Below are 23,523 nucleotides of genomic sequence, written 5' to 3'. Positions count from 1 at the left end.
ATTGACCAGTGTAAAGCCAGCTTTAAATTCTTATTGTATGCTATGAACTGATTTGCATTATATTTTTGGAGATTACTCTTTGTGCACAGTTACCAAATCACTAGTTAATATGCCGTAGAATATATATTTTTAAACCTAATGCTTAGTGCACAAGCATAATGCTTTTAAGGTAAAAATATATTTGAAGGTGAGGACTTTTTTTTTTATTAATATTATACTGGTATTTATTAGATTTTCCCTGGTGCATCATTGTACATAGAGGTTTTAAAGCAGCTTTATTGATGCTACTTGCCTACAATACAATATTGCCATGCTGCAGTAAAGAGCTTTTACATGCAAAAGTTGCACCCAAGTTTATATTCCATCCAGGCAATTCTCTGCATGGATTTAGTGTATTGTTCCTGTGTTTGTATAATTTCCCCCATGGTATTATCATTTCCTTACATACAAGCCGAGTAAAAACTACTATATTATCTGGCTACCATCCAAATTGGTGAGTGCATGTAGGACAGTGGTAAAGACAACAGGCTGTAAACTTCTACAGAGACTGATGTAAATAGTCATATCTTCTCTGTTTAATTACAAGGTAAATATATACATCCATACATACATACACAGGCATGCACAAACACAATCACCCCTCCACTGGTGCATCCCATGCCTGGGATATTTTAAAAAAGCTTTACAACCAAATAATCTGTACAAGCTTACCTCATGTATGATCATAAATATTCTGTCTAGCCTCGCTCATCCTTGTATTACAGTCTCAAGGAATTTATTTAAATGCAGACTTTAGTAGTGTGACTGCCTCAAATTTCTACACAAAAGAATGGACACTGCCGATGGATTGAGACCTGAGAGTGCAGATAAGGAAGAACTTCTCTGTACAGGCAGCAGTGGGGACAGCACAGGAATACTAATGCCTGGCTTGATAAAACCCAGCGCTTTCCGTAGTAAATATTTTTCTTTAAGCAATTAATGGCACACTGAGCAGTCTCTTCCCCACGAGGGATACAGCCAATTAATCAAAGCAAAACAGATACAATATTATAATAACCCAGAGACGAGAAGCGCAATTACAACTCTTGTCACTATCGTAGCATTTATTAACAGCAAAAACTAATGAAGACTGGAGTGAAAACCAGAATTCAAAAATAATTTAGAACACAGAACATCTCACATAATCAAAATGTTGAAAGCAATATAAAAAGGAGATTTTTATTTCTGTTCAATATACATACGCTCGGTGCTCGTGTTGCACACGGCAAGCATATCAATGCTCAGAAGGATTCATGATGTTAAGCAATTGCCATGAATAAAGACTTCAACCACAGACTGCAGTCTTTATGCATGCGATAGGGCCGCAGCTCAAAGCATAAACTTTAGTTAGCAGTCATTAATATTGAGCCAATAGATTTTTAGCAATATTCTAGGTGCTGGTAGCATACTGCATTGAGCTTCCAGCCCCTGTGTTAGATTCAAATACCTTTCACACTATCTCTTACTGTAACCTAAGTTTCACAAAAACATTGAATTTTCAGAATAACTCAAGTAAATACATTTCAGATGAGTAGATAATAGATAGCAAAACAAAAACAAAGCTATCATGTGTATTAGTACATTTTCCTTAGTCTGTTGCTAAGGCATTGATACCTCTCATCTGGATCAGCATTTTATCTCAAAGAGATGAAAGTTTGGTAACAAGGTGGAAATGAGCAGCATAGCAGTACTTGACTAAGAATCTCAAGTATGAATTGTTAGAGATGTAAGTAAGATTACATGAGATTTTGCAGGGAAAAAGACTTTTCCAGCTGGCCGCTGCAATGCCCAAGAAAGTAATCCAACCAGGCTGTGAGAAGACCAGGGAAACACCAGTTGGAGAGACAGCTGTGCCCTGTACAAGGTGATTATTCACACGCAGATTTTCACATCATCAGCAGCAAACTGGCACAACTGGATAAGTACTTGGATAAAACACTCTTGCCATGCTAATGCTTTCGCAAAAGGAGCTCAGTGGCCTATTAACCAGTGCTGAATAATGTTCTCTGTGTACAAGCGACCATTTTTTTTTTTTAATTTGCCAAATGTGAAAATGGGCTTTGTGACTTATGGCTGATGGCTGGCCATGACAATTTTGTTAACCCCGATATGTAATAAAAATATGTTCATTAAGTAGCAATCTCAATAAACTAGTAAGCTAGGGTGAATATGGATACACAATGGGGTGAATTTACTAAAGGATATAGGATATGAGGTGAAACTGCTGACAAACTATCTAACTATGTGGAAGCAAAAACATTTTTTTTTCTTCATATGATAAAATATTCTTTGCAAAGTGAATTTTCACCCCATTTAATTCCCTTGAAAGTGAACAGCCTAACCTCTTTTACTAAACAAACAGTGCAAGAAGCCCAGTAAAACCCATCAGTTTACTTCTTACCATCTTCTTTTCAAATTGTGCTTTTGGCATCACTGGGTTTTGTGGGATTTTAGCACAGTCTTTTATTGCCTAATAGAAGGTGGGCTGCATACCATCACACCAACTGTAGTTGTCTATCTGAAGTGGGTGAATCTGTTAGTTCCCCCCTGCAGCTCTACTTTACTAAGGAACATATATAAATGAAAGCCTTAAAACCTGAAGTCGAGCTAAATATGTCCATTTCTGATTAAAAAATCGGATCATGTTGGTTTCAGGCAAACCGGTATATAATTTGTTCCATCTACAACCAGATTATTAAAAAAATAGCATTTAAAAAAGGTCAAATGTATGTAATGTAAAGGCTTAAAGCAAACCTATGATTGCTAGCCACTCTTCATTTTTAAAGGGCAGATAAATGGCCTTGTTTTTGGCTATGTTACTGAAAACAACAAGAAATCATATTTACTGGTGAAATGTTCCTTTTCTGGTTAGAAAGAATATGTCTTTATATCTGTTACCAAAAGTGTTCTAATGGCATGACTTTCCATGAGTCAGAAAGTCATAGGAGCATGTTGTTTCAATTGTCGGGAGTTTAAAGAGATCTTTCCATGATATCTGGTAGATTAATAGTTTCTTATAATCTTAGCAACACAAATCACGCTTGGAGCATGTTGGTTGGCTTGCAAGAAATAAAAATGTTCAAGAACATTTACATTGTGCTTCAGCGAAACAGTCAAAACATGACAAAAACTAAACATGTTGCCAAAAAAGTATATATTTAGAAACTTTTTGACAGAAAGGAGTGATAGCAGAAAGAAAATTCACAAAATGTGTGACGCTTGAAAGAGAAGCTATATCCCATGTTGTATGTAAAAAAAAAAAAAAAAGGAAATGTGATCACCTTAACACAATTTTAAATGTAACTCCCCTATCTCAATGAAAAAAAAAATATCAATTTGTCTTCACTACTTGTTCTATCATTGACTTGGAAAATACAAGGATGGAGGGAGTTCGGATTTTACTTGTTGCATATTTGTTCCGGGTCAGTGAAAGTGCAGTCAGTGTAGCACACCAGTGCATGAAAAAGCAATTGGCAAGCTTTAGTAATGTCACTTAGAGACAAGGGAGAAGGTGTTTAGCATTATGTAAACTTTAAATCAGAAATGCACAAAGCTCCCAAACGATTTTGGATGCGCTTTTGGAGAGCTGATGGAGCAGTGGGGTATAACCTAAAGGTGGGTAACAGCAGAGTACAGGCTGCTTATTCAACTAAACTGGTATGTTATAGGTTTACCAAATGTATCAAGTTACCTGCACTGGGTTCAGTGCAAAACATCTGGTCCCTGCAGCAAAACCAAGTATTGGCAGGCCATAGAAACTAACCAACCTATTCATTTGGTGGACATTTTTTTTTCTAAAAACATCACTGTTAAAAAGGCAAAAATTTATCTTTATGGAACAAAATTGTGACTTTGTTAGCCTTAATTCAAATCCTTATTTTTTACTTGGTATCAATTTACTACCAGGGTTATCTTTAAGTACTCTTGTTTACTATACACACAGGAATTCTTTAACTTGGACTACTAAAGACCTTTTATCTAATGTCAAAGTGCAGTGTGCCTCCCCAGAATACTTAATTCCATTGTCACAATGAGCAGGGACAAGTTCAGAGAATGTTAGACACTAAGCTGACAAAGACTCTCCAAACAAGCTAAACCCATTTACTGGCATCTAATAACAAAACTTTGCAAATGTCTGATTATGTGTTCGATCAAAAATATGATCTTTTAATGAATATATGGATGGTAATATATGTAGCATATCTGTTTGCCAGGCATAATATCTAACAAATTAGCTGTTTTTAAAAGGAAATTTTGTAAAATGGCTGCAAAAGTCCAACCCAGCAGCTTGTCAGTTCCTTCTAAGAAGACTCGGCTGGAGTGCCCTAACAGATCCGTCCTATTGCTGGATTAAAAAAATAATGGTCTCATACATACAGTAAATGTACCTCAATCACAATCTTTTGATGTTATTAAATCATCATCTAATGTGTACATTTTAGGTGTTTTCACAAACTCCTCTTATGTATTATTTGTATTCAGTTTTTCTTTGTGAGTTTGGTAATAAAGTGAAAACAACACAAGTAAAGAAAAAATTATTTTGGATTCTTTGGTAAAACCAATGGGAATGTAACTTTCTGCAGATTTGGCATAACTTTTTTCATTTATAATATCAGTCCTTCCAGTTCAGTGAACAACAGAACAGTTCCCTCCTATTATACAGAGATAAGAAGGGAGGTGTTCTGTGGTCCTAACAGTCTGTCTTTGGGTGACAATGCTGCTCTCCTATAGTTGGCACTGTCACTCTAGGGCAGAATTTCTATATAAAAATAGTAAAAAAAAAAAACAAAACAAAAACATAACATATTTGATTACTAAGTAGTAATAATTACAAAAATGTACTGTTATTCATAAATGCAATTCCTAAATTAAAAAAAAAAAAAGTAGTTTCCGCTGTTAAAGTGTAACATGCAAACTTACCAATTCAGTGCAGCTTCAAATAAAAGGAAGGACAATTGAGACTAAAGTCTGGCTTTCAGCCACTAAAGAAAATATTGACAAATGTTAGTATCTGAAAGCTCTCTCCGGCTAGCAACATCCAAGCAAAGCTAACACCATGGGTTAACATGCTGTCTGTCACAGAGAATGATCTGTGTTCAGGCTCAGCTACTGATTGGACAGCTTTGTCTGAACCTCACCCTCAGACAGGGAATGTTTCCTGGGCTTTAACGGCCAAAAGGTGCATGGAGCTGTAGACAGGTTTCATTATTTTCTTAACAGGACATTTGGGAGGTAGGGGGTTAGCTTTTTCCAGGATTTAGGGTTCAGTTAAGACATACATCAACATCCCTGCAGACCAAAGGCTCTAAATGTCCACCACTTCAGCATATTATCCTAAACTGACAAATGAAATATAAGCTTTAGATCTAATAATGTCCCTCTGGTAGTAAATGCAGTGGATTCCCTGTGATTACAGATTTCTTCTACTATACGATAACACCTTGGTAAAGTATCTCTACAAACCGCAGGTTATTAGTCAGTCCAGGTACTCAAAGTCTACTGTGAATTTTCCAATAAACCTCACAGACCCTCTGACCTTGCTCTGCTAGAGGAAAAGCTCTCAAGGGGTGCAGTGAGCCAGTAAACAAATTTGCACAAGTGTTAATCTAGCAGCATCACGTCATTAGGATGCGGGAAGGCCAGGCATGAAATGTAGACTTACATGCAAAATGAATCCACAGCGTAAAGTAATCTTCTCTGCTAATTACTCCAGGGAAGAGACAATTAGTGCTGCGGAGGGTCAAATCTCTGACGAGAAACAAAAAGCGAGCATGCAAATCAAGTTTGCAGTTTGTTATTAGGGATGTCCTTTATGCTGTGTGTCCAATATAGTGGAATTATGAAATAAGAGCTCAGTAGATACACTTAAGCAGGCCAGGTCAGGTCAGGTCCTCACTTTAATGTTCTCCTAAGCATATTGTTTCAACAGAATGAAAGCTAGCACGTGTGAAAAAAGACTCATTGCTGCTATGTAAATATGACTCATCTTTATAACAACTTCAGCATATGGATTACTTGATAAAACAGTGCAAAGAGCAATGGTAATGAGTTGGGTACCTTAGCAACCAGATGTTACTTTTCTGACATTGGATTTGATCTGTAATACTGTGCTTCATTTACTAAAGTGTCTTAAGCTATGTACACATATAGGTAATCATTGACCGAGACAAATGGTCGGTTAATTAAGAATCGTCTGCATTTTCTAAGTAGCACGGAGACATTTAAATTCAGACATTCATTCATTTTTATAAGACATTCATTTTGAACAGAAAAATGGCAGCTGGAATCTTGAAAATCTTGTTATGGAACAATGCAAATGTTTTCTATGCAATACTTTCTGATATGTAAGGCTCATGGCTAATTTTTGTTTCTCCAATATAGATTTGAATTGCTCCTCACAAATGAATATTGTTTTTTCATACCCATGAGCACTATTAACTTGCACTCACTTTAAACTCGAGAGGAATATAAAAAAATACAATTTAAATCTTCGATTCGATTCATTAACTAAAAAATGAAGAATAAAGTGTATTTTTTATTATTACTACTGAAAATACCTGAATAAATTATCAAATAAGCCTTCTGTAATCCTCTGTACAATAAAACTAAGGGATCAGTGCTTTGAGCCAACGAAAGTCTGCTTCACGCACATGTGCATGCTGAATTGGCAATTGCACAACATGAATATGCTTTTAAGCAGGGTTGTGTAATTGTGAGTACAGACTGGACACATAACTAACTAACTAACTAACTAACATGTTAAAACAGTTCCAATTTGAGTATTGCAACTGTGTCATTAACTATTTATTATTCAAGTTTAAAGATACTATTTAAATGTTATTATTGATGAATTAATGCTCTACAGCAGTTAAAACAATGCTTAGATGGAACCAATAAACAGCTTGAGTAAATAAAATCTGCTGAAATAGCGATGTGGCAGTGGTAAGCCGCACTGAAGCAGTAAGGACACATTTTAGTACTAACAATTGTTCAACCTAAATATAAAAGCAAAGCAAAAAGGTGAGAATGTCCATAGCATTGTTTATTGAAAAACTGGCCATTGTTCAACATTTTCTATTATTAAGTTTTTTTTCCCTATTATTTTTTTTCAAAATGAACTGCATTTGGACTGCAAATACAACAAAGTAATAAACAAATTAAAGGAACAGCCTAAAATCAAACCTAAGGACAGCCTAAAATCTACAGTTCTGGTAATATTTGCAATCATTGCCTGTGACATTTTCTGCATTGAAAGTGACAAACCGCCTACCTGCAGGAAAGTGTGCATTTCCTATCAAACACAGGTAAAGGGCTAATTCATGTGCGTGGAGATTGTAACAGAGTTGACATATAGAACCTATTAAAGCCCAATCCTAACTGGGACATAATTACTTTCTTCTAGATAATCAATACATAGAAAAGTTGGAATAGGTATATAACCTTTGTTGCTATTCACTTAGTATATTTGCTGCTGAATTGTGTGTTGTGCCTGTGTATTTTCCCTGACCTTTTAGATCTAACATTTAAAGACAAAAGAAAGACAAATGCCTATGTGGTGTGAAGTACAAGAAGGTCTAATGGCAAAGAAAGGTCCACAAACCATGACAGCCAACTAGAACAGATACTGGGCAAACTGGGTCTCTTTGGAAATGTGTTGTCGAAAATATTGCAAGGCCTTTATTGAGACAGAATGTCACACAAAAGGTGACACTGTCACACTGATGAACCAAAACGCACAAATGTCCAGACGGGGCTCAGCTGAGAGGCCTCCCCGTGACACAGATGAATAGACAATCTGTTTTAAATTCTAGCACACACCTTTTTCTTGTCTTGGGCTTTTCTGAACAAGGTGTAAAAAAGTAATGTTAACATCTGTACACACTTGGGAACAGTCAACTTATGTTTAAGATATTTTTATTTCTGTTTTTGTCCAGGAAGACAAGATGTTCCATTCTTAGTATTCTGTCTTTCACAGTAATTTCACCAATAATGCCAACAAAATGTATTACATTTGCCCAGAGACTTAAAAATGGCTCAAGATTTTCCCCTTAAAAGACTGAGAAATATTACTGCAGTGGACATAGATCGGCATGATTTATGTTATTTGCACTTTGTGTTCTATAAATAAGGTGGTTTTGTCATGGGCGTGCTTCCAGAAGGGGTGCTTAGAAGTATACCCTGATAACATGGATAATGGAGCGCACAAAGTAAGAAAATCCCAATAAAATAAAAAAAATGGGCACAGGTTAGACTAGACAGATGTGTATCTTAAGATTTTTTTATATTTTATTAAAAAAAGAGCTTATCCAGCTTTATTTCCATTCAATTGAAAACTGCAATACTAGAACTCAAGTCTGGCTCTTACACACAAGTTAATACCCATCAGTGGTGGAGATTTAAAATGCATTCTGCATCTGTTAAATTGAAGAAAGGTCCTCATTAGCACGGTCCTCATTAGCCAAGCATTAAAATATTTTCAACCTGTCAGATACAAATAGGATCCACCATAAAGGATTTATCTCTTCTGAGCCAATCATTGTACAAAAGAAAGACAGGGATACACAAATCCCAAAAGCAGTCATTATCTTGATGACTGTGTTTACCAATGTTCCAGATTATAACCTCCTAGATAACAGGGGGGAAAATTATCAGACAATGAGGTCGTTCTGAGGTCTTACATGTTGCAACATTTAACAGTGCCGCCCTATATAATTTCTGTTTAATCCCTTACTCAATACCAGTACTATCTGTTATATACTACATTTTGCTATTATTCCCTATATGTTGGTAATTGCATTGTAAAAATATTTCTTCAGTTTTGTCAATTTCCAATTTAACTGATCTGCTTTCACAACAAGTAGCTTATTTGATGCAGTATTCTGTGTACTAACTGGACAATGGCTCCAGTACATGCCTTACAATAGTAAGAGCTAATGGTAACTATGAATGGTAGCGGATATTTATACTGTATTTAAAAAGTGCCAACATATTTTGCAGTGCTGTGCAATAAATGAGCAACAGGTACAAACAATGACCCAGGAAGAGTAGAGGACCCTGGCCTAAAGAGCTTACAATCTACATTGCTCTTTATAGGTGAATGCAATGATAAGGCAGAACAGCAAGTCTTTACATTGAAATGCGATATTGATAACTTGGTTCAGCCAGTCTTTTTTTTTTTTCTCTGGCCTAAATGCAGTGTATTTTTCATATCTGCAAAGCATTCATGTAATGAAAGACATAGGTACACAAAGTCTCCAGGAAAGAACATTGTTATTTCTTAATCCTGAATCTCACATGCAAGATGTGACTGTATGCAGTAGATATAAAAAGAATCACTGAATAAGCAGATGTATTATCGCCTACGATCATAGCAGATACATTTGTCTTTAAGGGCAAACAGGCCTATAAATCATGCATGAGCATGTGTTCGAATACATATTTCCCTAACCCATCCCTGACATTCTGTGACTTAAACAAGTATACAGCAGGAAGGAAGAGAGACCAAGGTAGAACTGTTAAGTCACCTAGATAAACAGTCTTAGGCCAGACGCAGCCGTCTGAACAGGTGACCCACTAGAGCACGGATCCAGAAGGACCCCGCTTGGGGGGGGGGGGTGTAGCAGCGCACGGGCCAGAGCGGCGGACCATGTCTCCAGTCCGCCACTCTCTCATCACAGGCTCAGACCTCTTATGGCATTATGACATAACTATGGGGGAAGTTTCTTACCCTTTGAATGATACAGGACTCCGGACCGCACATGTAGATTCAGTGATCCCCGAGCTGCAAAAGGTTTGGGACCACTGTCTTAGGCTACATACACACCTCAGATGATTCTCGTCTGATAAGGGCCTATCGGAGAAGAATCTGGCACATGTGCAGCGCTGGTTGTCAATGGATCTGTCCTGACCGATCAATGAACGACAAACAATCATAATGGAAGTGAAGGTGCGAGAGTGCAGCAGGGTGTAGCTCCATCGCTCCCCCCCCTCCATAGAGCAGAACGGCGCTGTATGTACAGCCCTTGTTCATGCATCGTTCAGTCTTTTGTCATTGGAAAGGATCGTGAAAGATCCTTTCCAACGGCAATTATTGAATATGTGTACGCAGCCATAGCGTCAGCACATCTAATGTTGCCCTTTTTGGATCAGATAACTCAAATCAAGCAGAAACTAGGAATTTATTTCCAACAAACTACAACAAAAAATTTAAAGTAAAATAGTATTTTTCCTATGAAATGTATATGTTATATCTGTGTAATAATGAACAAAAATGACCAAGCAAGGCGAAGCTGCAACATTTGCTTCCCTCGCCACACAACTCCCCCTGGAGGAATCAGGAAAGCTGTAAAGCCTTGAACATATGTCAGATTACTTACTATCACTGGAAACAATCTGTGGTGTGCTCTGCTCTATAAGAAACACCCGTTTCACCAATTGTTCACTAATTTGCCAGGGCAGATTGATAAACAATGCTGGGAGACCGCTGTGCACGTTAGATTTTCACCGAAGACTAGCAAGACTGTTTTAAGGCAAGTCCAGGGAGTTTAACATTCAGCTCTGTTTATTGCAGCTCCCATGGTTTTACTAGGCATTGCTTATATTTAGAGTGCAGCTTGGCCTAAAGTATTAAAAATATTGCAAAGCATGTAACTATAAATTTTACGCTAAACTGCAGGAAGATATAAAAGGCACAAATAGATGCAGCTATTTGATTACTACTAAATCCCTAAATGTATTTTTTCTTTCAATGCAGGTACTAGAAGTACCTGATCTTTACCTGCTAGTAGCCTCTGGCAGTCCCTGTACTGCGAAGCTCAGAAAGAAAAGGAAGATAGAAGATGTAAGTTACTTGTTACACATTATATGGAGCATTCTGATTGGTTGATGCTTCTTCTTCCACTGTCTTGTTATAGCCTGGGGTGTAGAGGACATCTGTGAGTGTCAGTGAACTGCAGCAGAGAAAAACCTAACTTCCTGCACTGCCAAAAAGGGAATGTTCTATATGGCAGAGCCTGATGTTCAGGCCTAAATGGCTTTTGTGGATAAGTCAAATAATAAATACCTCAATCACTAAATTCTTTTTACTCAGGATACAACAAGGGGAAATGTCACTATTTTGGAGCTTACAACATATAAATTCTAGGACTGAGCAAATTTAGAAAAATTGCTGTAATAGCAGATATTTTGTTAAGTATCCACCCATAGTTTCAGGAGAACTTCAGCACATATTTCCTGTACTGGTGCACCTTGTCTTTTCTACGCAGTTTTGGCAGATGGACCTGCAATTTCCTCATTCCCTATTGACTTCTTAAAAACTCTGTTAGGCTACCAATTGACATAAAAATTGGCAGCTTGTCCTAGACATGAGCTGAATTTAAAGGGTACACAAACCCTTATAAATCCTTCTAGCCACACTGGCTGTGAATATTTAGCCTAAGCAATTTCTACATATATAGCAGAAATCTTATTATTATATTTACCTTATATTTAGTCAGGACCCATGATCTATCTCTGCATCCTCGGCTCTGTGTGCGTAAATCCGTGGACAGGATAAGTTGCACCCAGAACTTTCTTTGCATAAACTTTATTCAGGACTTTTTTATTTGTACGAACTTTATTATTTTATTTACCTTTTCAGGAAGATGGCAACACAGCAAAGGGAGGACCACCATGCAGAATGTTGCCACCTGGAATGAGAAAGTCCAGGCTACTGGCAGGAACAACAGGTTCATAAAGCAAATGGCACACACAGACAGTTATCATTGGGGTATTATTATACAGAAATAATATCTACGTTCATTGACATTTTATTAATGTGGCCATTTTCACTGATCATTTATTCCATCCTACTAATGAAAATTAATAACTAAATAATGTAGACAAAACCGATGTATACAAACACATGGGATCACATTTTCTGTACCTGGCAAAGTCACATGTACTTGTGTGGCAGTTGAATGGGAAAGTGGTAGATGGTGTGTACACATGTCCCAGATTTCTCTCTGCATTGTCATTTTAAAAATCCACTCCAGAATTGGGTGTTCCCCCTGGGGAAAGTGCTCAGCCAACATAAACAGGCTTAGCTGTACAAACCTAAAGGGATTTGCTGCTGCAAAGTTGGCTATCCAGTGTTGTTTGGGACAAACAGTAGGTTTGCTCCCAGTAGAAGGGTTTCTCAAGTTTGTCATAGTTGGTCACCCATCTAGTGGCAAGGTGTTTGTTTGTTTGTTTTTGCTGTTCTCTTGTAAACATTGTAAATAGCCTGTACAGCAAAAATAAAACCAGTGTTTGTGAAAATAAAAGACTGTTTCAAGACTTGCGTTGCACTGCGCCTGTCCCAGAGGTCTAAAAAAACACTCTGCTACCTATCCCCCAGGTTACATTTGCATAAGTGCAAATGTTTTTTGTACAAACAGCTATGATATTATATACAAGGATCATCTGTACATTTCTGTATGACAACAGAACTGGATGGACCACAAACTTGGCAGGCACTGAATAGGATTTATGCTGTCATTTGAATATTTAGAAGTTAAACTTCATATTTATGTGGTTTTTCTGTTATTTTGTCTACCCTTTCCACTTGCCACTGCAGATACAAATTTGTAATGCATGAGTGGAAATCCAAGATGCCAGCATTGCAAGTTTTCCCCCCATTGTTCCTTAATAAACTGTAAATGTGTCGAGATAATTCAAAGCGGAAGCTTGCTGCCTCCTGCTGGAGAAAGTAGAAAAGAAAGTAAAAAACACATTTCTGAGCTTAACTGCCCATAAACAAGCCTGTTGCAGAAATGAACATTCAAAATAAAAAAGGCAACATGTAATAAAAAAAACAGCTACCTTTCTTCACTCGTGGAAGACCATACCTAAACCTGTGGTATCTTTCACTAGGTATAAACAATGCACATCATAGTGCTACTTAGAAATATTATATGGCATAAAAATATACAACATATTTCACGTGTATAAAGACACAGAAGGTAGGTAGGATACAACTGCTTATGTTTGTAAAGACTAACCCAACTTTTACTCATATTTCACATATTTTTCACCCTGAATTCAATAAGAAAATGTATAAGTCGAGTTGATTTATATGCGAGAAATGTGTACATTTCTGGATAAAATCTAAAAACATTTATAAATATAGTTCAATGTAGTATGCATGAGTAGGACTAAGGTATCAGGTCAGTCTTCATTGGATCTGATCTCCAGACAAAGCATGGTTTAGGCCTGCCCTAATATACCTGTTCCAACAACAGTGCTGAGCACAAACTCATTTTGTTTTCAGTTTTACAAAATGAAGTAAAGGAACTGGTGGTCAGAGGAAAGTATGGGTCTGCTTTCCCTGCACATCTATGGGTTTCCAAACTTGGTAAGAGAAATTAGACCAGACACCGGGTCATTTACAGGTTTGCAAAGTCTGCAATGGAAGTCTGTATGTTTCTCCAGGCAAAGGTGTGATAACAGAAATGAGAGCAGCCAGTGATGTCTTTTATTTACGTCTCAAAGTTTAAATTTGGCCATCCTGATCCAGGTCCTGGCTTTCTTCCAAACATATGCATATTTTAGTTTAGTGTTTAATAGGTAGTAAAGCCAGAATAAAAAATGATATAATCTTTCGCAGTTACATCTGCAATAAAATACCTGTTGACCAGAGACCTGGGGGTCAGGTATCTTACCCTTTCAATTTTGCCCTTTTGTCTTGCCATGCTTAAGTCTAGCAAACAGAGGTTTAAGCCTTAGCTTTACAGCATACAGAGGAGCCATAGGTCATGGTGACTAGGTTTCTTTAAGTGCCCAACATTCGCACCACCATACAGCCCTAGACTTGAGCTTCCAGACCAAAATATCAAATAACCCCGTTAAAAACATAAATATTAGCCGTGGCAGACCTGTAAAGAGAATTTAAAGAGAAAACCATATGGTTTATCATAGATTGTCTTACCGCTGGACCGGTTTTTCCTGTTGGATTTCCCACCACTAAGAAGCATCTTTAGACTGTTCCGGAACATGTCTGCACCACTAGTCTCACATCAAGCAGAAATCTGAAACAAAAGTTTTAAACAGTTAATCACATATTCATCTGTTTCATGTATATAAAAAGTTGACCAGTTACCTGCAAAATATTTTGAAATATATTTGAAGTTTGTAGAATGTGAGTGATAATACCTGCTAGATAATGTAATTTCTTTTCTTTTAATGTTTTTTTTTTTTTTAAAAAACAGAAAAATGGTATCAGTCCAGAAAATCATATCAATAACTTGATAGGAAATAATTTATTATTGTTTCTTTCCCCCCTTGTTAAATGGCAAAAGTTGATGCCTAGGCGAAAGTAACATTCTCCTTCCAGAGGGATCTGGTGCTGGGGAAAATACTTGTATAATCACTGTTTTTGCCCCTACAGGTATTATTTAGTGGAAGATGGGCACAATCCCGGGTGCAATTTATTTATATAATGTACAGCAGGTGTGCTTTATGTCTCCCTTCCAAAATACAGGTGTATAACATTGTCATTTTACTGAACACAATGCAATTCTTGTGCACACAAATGCCGGTTTTCATTTTTATTTGCATGTGAGTAAAATCAATTATATATAAATCTTAGCAAGGTATAGTTACACTTTTATCACATATGGTTTCAAATCATACGTGCAACTGGGAGCAGACATATTTGTTCTGCTTACATTCTTCTCTTATCACAATGACAAAATCTTAATGTGAGGAGAAGAGAGGAAGATTCTTAGTCCAGCAAAGAACTAAGGCAAGGCTCATAATGAAAAATTGCCAACTCAAACAGAAAATGCACTTAGACTAAAAAAGTCTATGCGGTTTTATGACCCAGGTTTAACCCTACAATTTTATTTTTTCCTTTGATTTACCATTTTGTTATGGATGGGTTTGTACACAAAGTATGATGAATATACCATTTAAAGATTACTTTGTCAGGTAAAGGGAAATAGAAGATGAGTAGCAGTTCTGAAGAGATAAAACATGTCTAATAAACTATGTATGTATTATAAAGATGTAGTGAGTATATATTTTTTTACTTTGTCAAAACATAAACTTTAAAGCACCAATACAAACACATCAGACTAAAGTTAGGGTTGACTTTATGAATGTAAAAATATGACAGCAGGCGGCCAAAGAGTACAACTTGCATGAAGATTTTTTGTTGTGCTAGCATTTAAGTAAGTTTTCTTCCACAACCCAACCTTTTGGTAATTTATTCCCCCCACAATGTGTGCAAGTCACTTTGGGAAGTAACCATCAACAACAAAACCCACCAAAAATCTGTATAATATAATACCAACAATATTCCAAGAGTTTTAAATATACAATGCCCCAAAAATAGGCAAAATATGGGTAGCAGGCAGAATGATAACTTACTACCAACTTTTGAGTCACAGTTCTATTTAACCTTTACATGTTTCGAGCTAAACAACACTTCTGCCCACAAAGTCGTAAAGAAAATAACAACTGCACAGATTTGTTTGCACAGCAGGTACCTGTACAATTTATTGTAATAATCGCAGCAGAAGACCCAGGACGCTGCTGCTAATTGAGCTCCTGTTGGCAAAGGAAAAACATCCTGTCATAAATAGACCAACAAAATAATCGTTTAGCAGAAAATATTGCGGAGTGCCCCCTCGATTAGATGCACTGCTGTGAAATATTATTATTATTAGTATTACTCTTTCCATTCGTAGATCAAGGGTTTGCAGTCAGATCTGTAGTCACTGTACAATATTGACAAAACTAAAAAAACAAGAGGAAAGGAGTTTTCTGAATGAGAGCTTTACAAATCAACACTAGGAAGACTGCAAACTTAAAGCAAGAGATGTGCATGAGATTGAAATCCATCCCATACAGTAATCTTAGTAAGTTACTGCCAAGCTAGGTGGGGGCGTAGAGCTCTGCTGGTGTGCATTTGGTGTCAGGTCTATTGACTTTTTTTATTCCACTGTGCAGGTATATGACCAGTGTCAGTTTTTACCGAACAATCTTTTCCCAAATCTGGATTTCCAAATGTTTATTAAAAAACAATTTTTAAAGCTTCAGATGAATAATGTTACAGTGTTGCTATATCTGTGATGGCATTCCATTTCAATCATTTTTAAAGATATAAGATACTTCACAAGGACCTCACGGGGGGGAGGAGCTCAGGGAAGTGGGTGGAACAACCCGCCCAATCTCCTATCACAGGCTCCAATCTTGCTAACTTCTATTTCTTGAATTTGGTCACTATTGTTTGTCATTTCACCCTACACATTGCCTTCTTGTATCACCGAGGTTTTAGTGTCAAAACCTTCCCTGTCAAAGTTCCTGGTTCTGCTTCCTATACTATGAAGTGTTCAATTCTCCTTCAGCATTATTAATATTGTAAAATTCATTTAATCCTCAGCAGTAGGAATAGGACACTTCATGGCAGCCGCTGTTTGAACTGGGAACTATCAGAGATCTGACATCTGGGAGCACTAATAAATAATAAAATAAGCCACCAGGTGATTTATAAAGCCAAGATCTGTCCAAAAACAAAATACTAAATTTATGTGGACTGAATGGAGGATAAAATGCATGTTTTTTTTTCATAGTATAGATCTGCGATGGGAGAGTGGGCAGTGTTTTGTCATCATGACGTCACGTTCAATGACACCCGTCTTGGCATTCATCTGATTCTGGCCCGGCCCTCTGCCAAATTTTAGAACCCATTGTGGCCCCTGATTTAAAAAGTTTGCCCCCCCCCCAGATCTAACCATTATAAAAGAATATATAAACATGTCCAAAAAGTCATTAAGTTTAGGCAATAGAAAAGAAATTAATACATTGAAAACCGGCATTTTCAGAATCCTAAAGCCACAGTTAATCCAGAGGAAGGCAAATTCTTCTATAAAGCGTGGTTTATTTTGCACCAACTGATAAACTAGTGAAACAACTGACATACTTTTATTACTTTTTTATTGTGTATTTAGCATTTTGCCTTGATATGTATCTTCATACTACAAGTCTTTCTAAATGTATGCTCTTAATCACAGATCAGTAAAAAAATAATACCCCTCTGTGGAATCTGGGAAGAAACATAGCTACTGAATTAAGATAATTTATATTTGTGTATATGGGACTTGTATATTACAGATCTTAGTGGCTGACCTATATTTTCAACATTTCTAATGTATCATCTGAAAGTTAAATAATCCATTATGGCTCTTATACCTAGATAAAAAATGTGCACCTCAGCAGAACCAAAAGCTATAATGTAAACTTATGTGTCTATGGATGGTGATCAGACCAAATGAAGGAAGGCAGAGTTTTATACATATATATATATATATATATATATATATATATATATATAACCCTCTGGTCAAGCTTTTAATGCCTTCTGTGTGCCCAGAGGAGGACTCACTTAAATGATTTGTCCTGTTGACCAGTCTTGCCAAGAAAGGAAATCCAACATTCTGAGCGGTCATCAGAGAGAAAGGTGAGAAAAAATCCTCCAATAGGACAATCTGTTCTCTAGGATAATTTTGTTAACTTTGGAAAGGCTGCTTCTTATTTTCCTGTCGTGTGTATAGTACTTGAAGTGAAGATACAACACCCTAGCAGTAAGCTTGATAGGGTTTTATCCTTGCTTGCTTTATACAAAACTCAAACTAAAATATTGTAGGAGAGATGCAAAATTACCACTGTATCAAAGTTGGAAATAAAAGTTCATTCGTTCATGACATATTATTTCAAAAATTAGGAACAAACTACACACATAAGGAATAACTTTGAGAAAGTTTTCTATCAAACCCCAGATTGTCCTCTGAGACATAAACAAAAAGGGAAACTTTCAGAAAAGTAACACTGGTAAAAAAAAATTACAAAGCTGAACCAAAAAAATTTCTTCACTTGCCAAGTATTTTTTAATATATTTAGTGTATTTCAGGTCCGCTGAATCCAGAAATGACATCAGTTTCATTGAACTGGCTCTAGTTCTTGTGATACAGGAATCGGAATAGACAACTTTACCATTAACAAATGTTAACACAGCATATTATTATTAATCTTTATTTACACTGATGTTTTGCATTTTTTATATTAAATGTAGCATTATTTTCATTAAACTTTCATTTACCTTCTTTTAATTCATTCTTTTTTTTTTTTACTTTGACATGATTTTGTGTTTCAAACTTTATTATACTCATACAAATATATTATACTGTAAAATAAATTTACATGAAAGAATGTACTGCTTTTGGTAATATAAATCCAGTGTATTGCATTCAATACAGTTATTTTGTATTGAATGTAATACAAAATAATTTGAAATGCCCGCCACGACCGTGGCACACACTGGCGAACTCCCGAGGAAATCAGCACAATCGCAGGGGGACAGATGGAAGGAAGAGGACACAGCTAGAAGGCAGGCAGGATACTGGAGGACGCCAGTGGGACCAGGTAAGTCTTTATTTATTTCTTACAAAAATCACCATAATGATTGTTATTTTTGTGCTGTGAATGTAAAAAGTTTCAATCGTTACAAGAAAAACAAATGGGAGTACCCTGATTTGAAATCAGCAAGATGACCTGTGGGGCTAATGTTCCCATACCAGTGTTTAGTACACTCCCTGATATTCCTGTATCTCAATAAGATACACTATCTCCATAGCCATTTGCAAAAATTTCCGGAAAACCGTGGCGATTTCAGTGAGGAACAAGGGGAGAGGTTCCATTGAGATATAAAGGTGATGGAAGAAAGGTATCAGGATAGACACACGATGGCACACTACTGCTTGAGCCTTCAACGTGAATGTATGATTTCCTTTTATGCTGATGATTTTTACAATGACTTCTTTGCGATTAGTTCTGTAAATATACTGAATATAGAATATATTGACATTAATTATTTCAAAAATTAAATTTTGTATATGTAGGCATATCTAGTTTAATTTTCATGTTTCATTAGTTTTCTATGAGTTTATTATTGAGGTCATTATTTCAAAAACTAGAGCCAATCTAGCAAAACCAATTCCATAATTGGAATCTGTGCATCAAACATAACCTAAAATTACTTTAATCTGCTTGGTAAGAAAATGTTTGTTGACCAGTGTTATTAGCATGTTTTTTTTTTAAGGGAATGTGATTAGTTTAAACAAAAAAAAAGTAAAGCAAATCTTTCTAAGTGTTCAACTGCTTTGTGCCCTTACTAGTAAAATAAGTGGCAATAAAATATTTACAGTAAAAGAGCATTCATTGAGAGAAGATGTAAACTGCCATTTATGACCCGGTTGTATAATCCTATTGGTGGCAACGTAGCGTTTCAACCGCAGGTATGGTTCAGAGATGTGAGAAAACAATACCCACACCACAACCTCACTGCCAGTCTGAACACAACATGGGGGAACCCTAAAAATAACTTTCAGGTCCACAGGAAACCCCTGCTATAATTATTATATATCCACAGCTCACTTGTAGGTTGGCGTGGTGGTTAGTGGGAAGATTGCCTCTTTTATTGCTGGCCAGTGGAACGATTGTCACCCTTACAAATGACTAGAGAAATGGAAATAGCTAAGATTTTAGTGAAGTTTGACAACAAATTAATTTCTAGTATTTAGAGATACGGAAAAAATGAAGGTTTATTTGAAAGTGCTTTTACTGCTTGTTTAAAATTTGTAAACACCTTAGTGTGCATAGTCTGAGCACAGGTTCACTTTACTTTCTCAATTATAAAGAGTCGGGTGCATTAACTCAACCAACTAACATCTCAGTGCAGTGATCATAAGTGTTATTTGGCTCCTGTTCCTGTGATCATTATGATAATAAATTATAGTGATCACATTGTTAGAAAGTAGCAATAATTGCTGTGTTTGTTCACCCTCCACGTCAGTGCGATTTGACCGTAACAAGAAATCTGTGTTACTGAAATTACTACTGTGTGAGAAAAAGAAGTTTGCCTTTCTGTCAAACTGTCAGTGTGCAGTTATTAACAAAGAACACGTATTTCTACACCAGCTTGAGTGTGAGTCCGGCTCTGGATGTGAGAGGCTATAAATGACCACCAGCCCAGTTCTCCTTAATGAATTTTAATGTATTCCACTACATCTGAAGGTTTACAATACTGGTACAAACCTCTGGTTCACTCACAAAAGCAATGAACATTTAACTGTAGTATGTCATTGGTGTAAAAAAATAAAAATAAAAAAAAAAGGTTTGCCTTCCTGATGCCTAGTTTCCCAATAGGCGAATATAGCTATAAAGGCAACTAAATATACCCATATGATGAAATTGGAATGTTTTGGCTGGGAGTGTTTAGGCAGAGATAAGACTGGTACTGGGGTGTCTGCTGAATACACACAGGAATGAAGTCCTAAATGATAAAAGTGAAAATGTCTATGCACTTATCTTTTTAAAGCTTGGAGATGATGGTGTATATCATTTCACAAGTATGGCCAGCTTAAAATGGCTTTTTACTACTGCGATCTACAGAAAGTAGTTTGATAACACAGACAGCCAGAAATACAAAACTGTAACAACTAAATGTATTTTTTTCATACACAGCATTGGCAGCGTACCAATGTATAAATAAAGATAATACCTACATCCACTGAGTGAGGACTACCATTCAAGGATGGGCAGATACCTTGCCAAGAATGAAGACTGTGAGAAATCTGTCTGCTTTCAAACACACTGAGATAATCTGCATGATTCAGCATAGGAATGTTTCAAGACTTCCATAAACATGGATTGTACCTTGCATAACCTATGAAATCCTCACATTGCCTTCCTTATTCAGTCCATGCATCGGTACACGAATAGATCAGCCAACCGCTAAATACACAGTTTACATACGATGGATTCAAACACATCTGCATACCCAGCAAAATTACCATATTTCCTGTGCCACATTTACACTTATTAGGCAGCTAATTAGACTGTATGATGATGCTAACTAAATGTCATATGAGCTATACTAGCAAATTTTTATTTTAATTTTTGCTGTGATCCTAATCTCTTGTGTTTTTTATTTTTTAGAGAATTGGGAGAGTTTAAGGTAAAGATTTTGTTTCATAACACTCTCTGTCTCAGGACCAGATGTGCTGTGCAATTGTCTTTCTTGTAAACTCAGAGTCTGGGCCCAACCTATTTTTTAAATGTTGCTGGTTGCCATGGGTCATCTATCTGCACATGATGCCCCTAAGCATACAGACATAGAACAGGTGCAATGGTTGAGTTTAATCCTATAGAATCCGCTCAAAACAACAGATGTGTAGGACTAAACAGCACACCTATGCAAGCAACATAATATCGTTATCCTCTAGGCCATGCAAATAATTAATTTCCACAATACTGGGCCTACACAACAGTTAAACATCAAGATGTAACAGCTAATTGGATGGGATGGTCCTTAAATTTTAATAAACTCTTGTGATGCAACCTGCAAGCTTCAAAAGCGGTTTTATTCATTGTGCTTATCTCCGTTTCCACACACCCACTCAGCTCATGCACTCTTTAGATGATATGAAAGCCGTACAATAATCTGTCATTCTAAAAACCAAAGCTGGGAACTGCCAGCTAACAGGACAAACAATTGTGAGCAAAAGAGGAACACAAACACAACTACACTGTTCAAATGATTATTTATTTTTCTGCTTCTGTTTTTTTTTATAATGACACAAACACCATTCAAACATGAAAACATTTTTAACCAGATTAACAACAACTCCTAGTTTTTTTTTTTTATGCAGTCAGTTCTTGTCATCTCTCCACATCTTGCTACATAGCTGAAGCACGCTTTTTCTGATCTTACTATTTCCCAGAAGTACAAATACCTATTGTAGCCTAAATTAAATATATACACTGATAGACCTTCGTGTGATATCTAATTAATGCAAGTATATTGCAAAATTTTACAAAAGACTTTCTGCTCTGTATTTAGCCATTTATGATGGGTCTTTTTTTTTTGCACTGTAGCAAACATTCTTATTTGACTGATTTAAAATACTTGTGTACATAGGATTCTATCAGAATTTGGTGATGTGTAGTCTGTCTATGTATTTCTCTGGCTTTTATCGGAGAGATGTGAGCAACTACTTTCATTCAAGTTGCAATAAAACTGAACCCAATGCAAACTAAATACTACACAAATTAAATATGTAAGCTTCAATGATCTTGTTTGCCAAACATTGTAACTTTGCTCATACATTTGCATGATCCAGACTCTCCTGCTACAAAACACAGACAGATTTTGTTCTCCCCTGACCTACCTGCAGCTAACGAATGCAGATTAATCTATTCCATGTGGCTGAGCTTACCTACAAGGCTTACCAACCAGTCAAGGCGTATGCTTTGAGATGGACAGAGATGTAAATTTTCACTCTAGTGGCACAAGAAATACCACAATGTAAAAAGCAACTCCAACCTTTAACATAAGCAGGCAATTTAACATTTAGCATGCAATGAGAAGATTGATTTGTCTGCATATCTTTTCTTGGCTTTATTTTTTCAAACTGGATAACTGGGAACTGCCCAGTCCACTAGGATTTTAATTCTGCATCACTAATTATATACTTTTTTGTACCTCTCCATCAAAACCATCTATTTGGTAGTCCAAATACATCTCTTGTCCAGATATTGAAAAGTAAATATTCCATTAAATGTATTTATCTTAATAGAATGTTCGATTTTACTTACCCACATAAATATAAGGGCAAACCTTCCCACTTCTATATTAATGTTTGAATTAAAAAAATTCAATAGCTGGAATGCAACTGTGACCATAGGTTCTATCCAAGTTATCTGCAAAATACAAACCCATTTTTATAATATTTTGTGCAGGATCCCTCCCAAGTGGTTTATAACCCTGTCAGAACCATGAAAGTCAGACTTATATAAAGTGAATATTTTTTTTTGAACCAAAGGTTTTCATCAAGAATAAAATTTTAAGTAGTTGCAACCTTGGCTCCAAGACATATAAAAGAAGACAGTCTGCATAAAATAGGACATTGATGATTTACTGTCCCCCATTAACCAAGGAAACTGGTTTCTATGTACACGGGCAAGGGTTTCAACAGAGGGATTAAATATCAAAGGAGAACTGGATACCCTTGTCTTTCTATTTAACCAATCTCAACCGATTCAGTAACTTCAGCATTAATTATTAACCTAGGACTAGGAGTCTGATACATTCACCAAACAATGAAGAAAATCCACCTTGAATCCATCTCATCAGAGTTTCCATTATATGATGCCACTATCAGATGTCTTCACAGAATAAGCCAAAAAGAGCAAAAAGACCTTTTTTCCTGTACCAAAATACCCAAAACCAGCAGTAAATCGTCTTAAAATTTTATCGTTTGGCTTGGCATCACTTTTGTTCTCATGAACCAGACCACCAATTACTTTACCCAAATATTTTGCAAGAATAGTCATCATCTTTATTAAACTTAACATTTACCAAAGACTTAGGTTGTAATAAAAACAAACAAACAAAACAAAACAAAA

General features: G+C 36.3%; 1 protein-coding gene across 3 annotated transcripts in view; it reads right to left on the bottom strand.

Moving 5' to 3' along the window:
* Positions 1-23,523, bottom strand: part of TANC2 (tetratricopeptide repeat, ankyrin repeat and coiled-coil containing 2) — a 251,599-nt gene that overhangs the window by 136,342 nt on the left and 91,734 nt on the right. For all 3 annotated transcript variants that reach the window (XM_072414605.1, XM_072414608.1, XM_072414607.1), the window contains exon 3: positions 13,985-14,084. In XM_072414605.1, the coding sequence (XP_072270706.1) occupies positions 13,985-14,051 (67 nt within the window). In that variant the 5' untranslated portion in view covers positions 14,052-14,084. The remainder of the gene's footprint in view (positions 1-13,984; positions 14,085-23,523) is intronic.

Source organism: Pyxicephalus adspersus, chromosome 6, assembly GCF_032062135.1.
Source record: "Pyxicephalus adspersus chromosome 6, UCB_Pads_2.0, whole genome shotgun sequence".
Lineage (NCBI taxonomy): Eukaryota > Metazoa > Chordata > Amphibia > Anura > Pyxicephalidae > Pyxicephalus > Pyxicephalus adspersus.
Note: the sequence above shows the minus strand (reverse complement) of the source record. Positions and strands in the feature narration are given on the sequence as shown.